Source organism: Pteropus vampyrus, unplaced genomic scaffold (assembly GCF_000151845.1).
Source record: "Pteropus vampyrus isolate Shadow unplaced genomic scaffold, Pvam_2.0 Scaffold504, whole genome shotgun sequence".
Classification (NCBI taxonomy): Eukaryota; Metazoa; Chordata; class Mammalia; order Chiroptera; family Pteropodidae; genus Pteropus; species Pteropus vampyrus.
The window spans coordinates 499566-502511 of NW_011889285.1; the positions used below are offsets into that span (position 1 = coordinate 499566).

General features: G+C 39.7%; 1 protein-coding gene across 1 annotated transcript in view; it reads left to right on the plus strand.

Annotated features, from left to right (window-relative positions):
- The window catches only part of LOC105307583 (E3 ubiquitin-protein ligase TRIM22-like), a 13327-nt gene extending 11029 nt beyond the window's left edge, over positions 1-2298 (plus strand). Inside the window, 3 exon segments of the mRNA XM_023524875.1 lie at positions 264-393; positions 693-719; positions 965-2298. Of these exon segments, the coding sequence (XP_023380643.1) occupies positions 264-393; positions 693-719; positions 965-1587 (780 nt within the window). The 3' untranslated portion in view covers positions 1588-2298.
- Positions 2299-2946: the final 648 nt, after the last annotated feature.

The following is a 2946-nucleotide window of genomic DNA, read 5'->3' on the forward strand; positions in this document are numbered from 1 at the left end:
TAATATTGTATTATTTTTAAGCAGTTGAGAGCACGGGTTAATTTTTCTGTTTTAGAAGGAAGAACACGAGCTTCTTTGAGTAGGCTTTCCCAAGGTCACACAGAGGGTAAATAGAAAGGTAGATGTGAGGACATTTTTTCAGGCTACGGTGTCGGGGCTCTCACTTCTCTCTTCCTCAGGCTCTTCAGTGAAGAGGATTTGAGTACATCAATGATGTGAAAGGTGAGGGAGACAGTGGTTTTGGAGAGACACAAGGTCCGAAGTGTGGATGATCAATTTTTGTCTTCTCTAGGAGTGAGAGCTGGACCTTGAAGAAGCCAAAAATTGTTTCCAAGAAACTGAAGAGTACATTCCGAGTTCCAGACCTGAGTGGGATGCTGCAAGGGTTTAAAGGTGAGGAGAACCAGGGGAGGGGTCTGGGTGTGCGGTTCTTATAGTATCAGAGAAAAGCAGGGGAGTGGATGTTCTTTCTAGATGAGGACAAAAGAGAGGCTGTAGGCTTGATGGGGAGAGGTAGATACCCTGTGCTGAAGATGTGATCATCTCTAAGTGGGAAAGACCTGGTGTCCTCTCATTCACCAATTGATAGCCTCATAGGGCTCCCCTACCCTGTCATCATTCGAGACAAAGGATAGGTATTAGTGTTTCCTCCTTTGCTTCTAACAATATCATTGAAACTTTTGTCATTTCAGAGCTGACAGAAGTCCAGAGCTACTGGGGTAAGAATAAGTTGCAGAGTTTTCAAATCACCATGTTCTGATCCCTTTTTAGGAGTGTGGTTACTTTTAAGTCCCATGATTTTAGTTCCCTCCCAAACATGCATATACATGACAGTTCTTACGTGATCTGCTCATCTCTGACCCATCAACTCAAGTTGTTATCAGTCCCCAGTATTCCTCTTCAAAAATATCACAAGACACACAAGCCCTATATAATTCACCTGAGTGTGTAATTTTTCCTACAGTGGACATAATGCTGAATCCAGAGAACTCTCTTTCGAATGTTGTCATTTCTATGGATCAGAGACAAGTGAAAGCTGGACACTGTTTTATGTTTAGGAATCTACATTCGTGTAACTTTTCTGATTTTGATGCCTTCGGCTGCCAAAATTTCTCCTCGGGGAAATATTACTGGGAAGTTGACGTGTCTGAGAAGACTGCTTGGATCCTGGGGGTGTGCAGGAAAACAAATAACCACTTTGGAAAAAATAGCTCGGGGTTTGTTTTTAAATCAAATGTAAATCATTACTCGAAGTTGCATTTTGACCCAAATGTAAATCAATACTCCAAATACAGACCTGAAAATGGTTACTGGGTTGTAGGGTTACGGAATAAATCTGAGTACATGGCCTTTGAGGACGCTTCCACTTCTCATCCTAAAGTCTTGACTCTTTTCATGGCTGTTCCTCCCCGTCGAGTTGGGGTTTTCCTAGAGTATGAAGCAGGCATTGTCTCATTTTTTAATGTCACAAATCATGGGTCACTCATTTACAAGTTCTCTAGATGTCAGTTTTCTCAGACTGCTTACCCATATTTCAACCCTTGGAATTGCCTAGCTCCCATGACCTTATGCCAGCCAAACTCCTGAAACTTCTCATTTTTTTACTCACTTCTTGTCATGTCCCTTGCCCTGGTATCATCTCCTGCACCTGAGCTGATTTCTATACTCAGAACATCTCTTCCTTGCTGTCTCCATTCTTTAGAACTTTTACTCACCTTTGGGATATATTCTGTTTCTGGTTTAAGTTAGAAGAGAAGCTTATTTATCCATTTACCTTTTTTTATTGTATTCTCAGTGAAAGATGTCTAATCTTTCCTATAGACAGAACAGTATTGGTATAACATCTTTGCCCTCTCATTTCTCCATATTTTCCTTTATTGCTGATTGAAGAGACATGGCAAAGCCTATCTGCCACCATCCATTATCCTGGGACAATTCATATCACCCTCACCCACCAGCACCAACAAAGGAGTCTTTGAGTATATGTCTGTTTGTTGCCCAGAATACAGCAGGTTTATCAGAGTCAAGTAAAGGAAATAATAGACTATATATATGTACTCAGAGTGAAGAGTGTATGTTCTGAGTGTTTGAGTTCAAAACCTATCTCTTCTCCTAGAAGGTGTGTGATGATCAATAAAATCTGGGTTTCTTTTCATAAAATACAAGTTGGGATTTTAAACCGCACCTAACTCACCCTTAAGATCGTTGTGTAAAGCTAACTTTCATTCAATGTAAAGAATCTATTTCAGTGTGCTGTACAATATAATAAATATTTGTTCTTGTGAATATTGAAAAGTGTACGTGGTGTCAGTATCCTGTGCAACAGATTTGTACCCTTCAGAAGAACGGTAAAAAATTCTACTGAAATCTCATTTTTCAAATGCCAGACTCTGCTGTCAAGACCACTCCAGTTTCATTCTTTTGTAGAACTTTTTACACAGAGTCTGGGACTGTTTTAAGGCCCTTTATTGGGAATGGGACAGAAAATTGTAAAAGTCTGAGTTTCTAAAATCTGTCCAGCAAGGAAGCCATATTTTAGGGACAGCTGTTCTTATCAGAGATGGTCCTTTCGTGTTGAGGCCTTTTCCTTGTGGTAAAACACTGGGGTATACCATGGTTTATACTATCCTATGCACTTTTCTTTCTTTAATTTTTTTCTTTCCTTTAATTTTCTTTTTTTTAAGTCAGTTTCAAATTTATGACAAGGAATAGACTTACCCAGAATAGCAAAAGAAGAAACTTTTTCTTAGAGAAGCATACATTATAAATTAGAGCAGATCACTGCACAGAGTTCTTATCAAGATATCGATAGGTAATAACTTGTCCTACTGGGTGCAAAGTGGGTGGGGTAGATAGTACTAATGATAGTATTAGTGATAACACCGGGCTCCCCACTGCAACCTCCCTATTGCCTTCCACTTATGCATTTTCATTTCCTCACAAGGT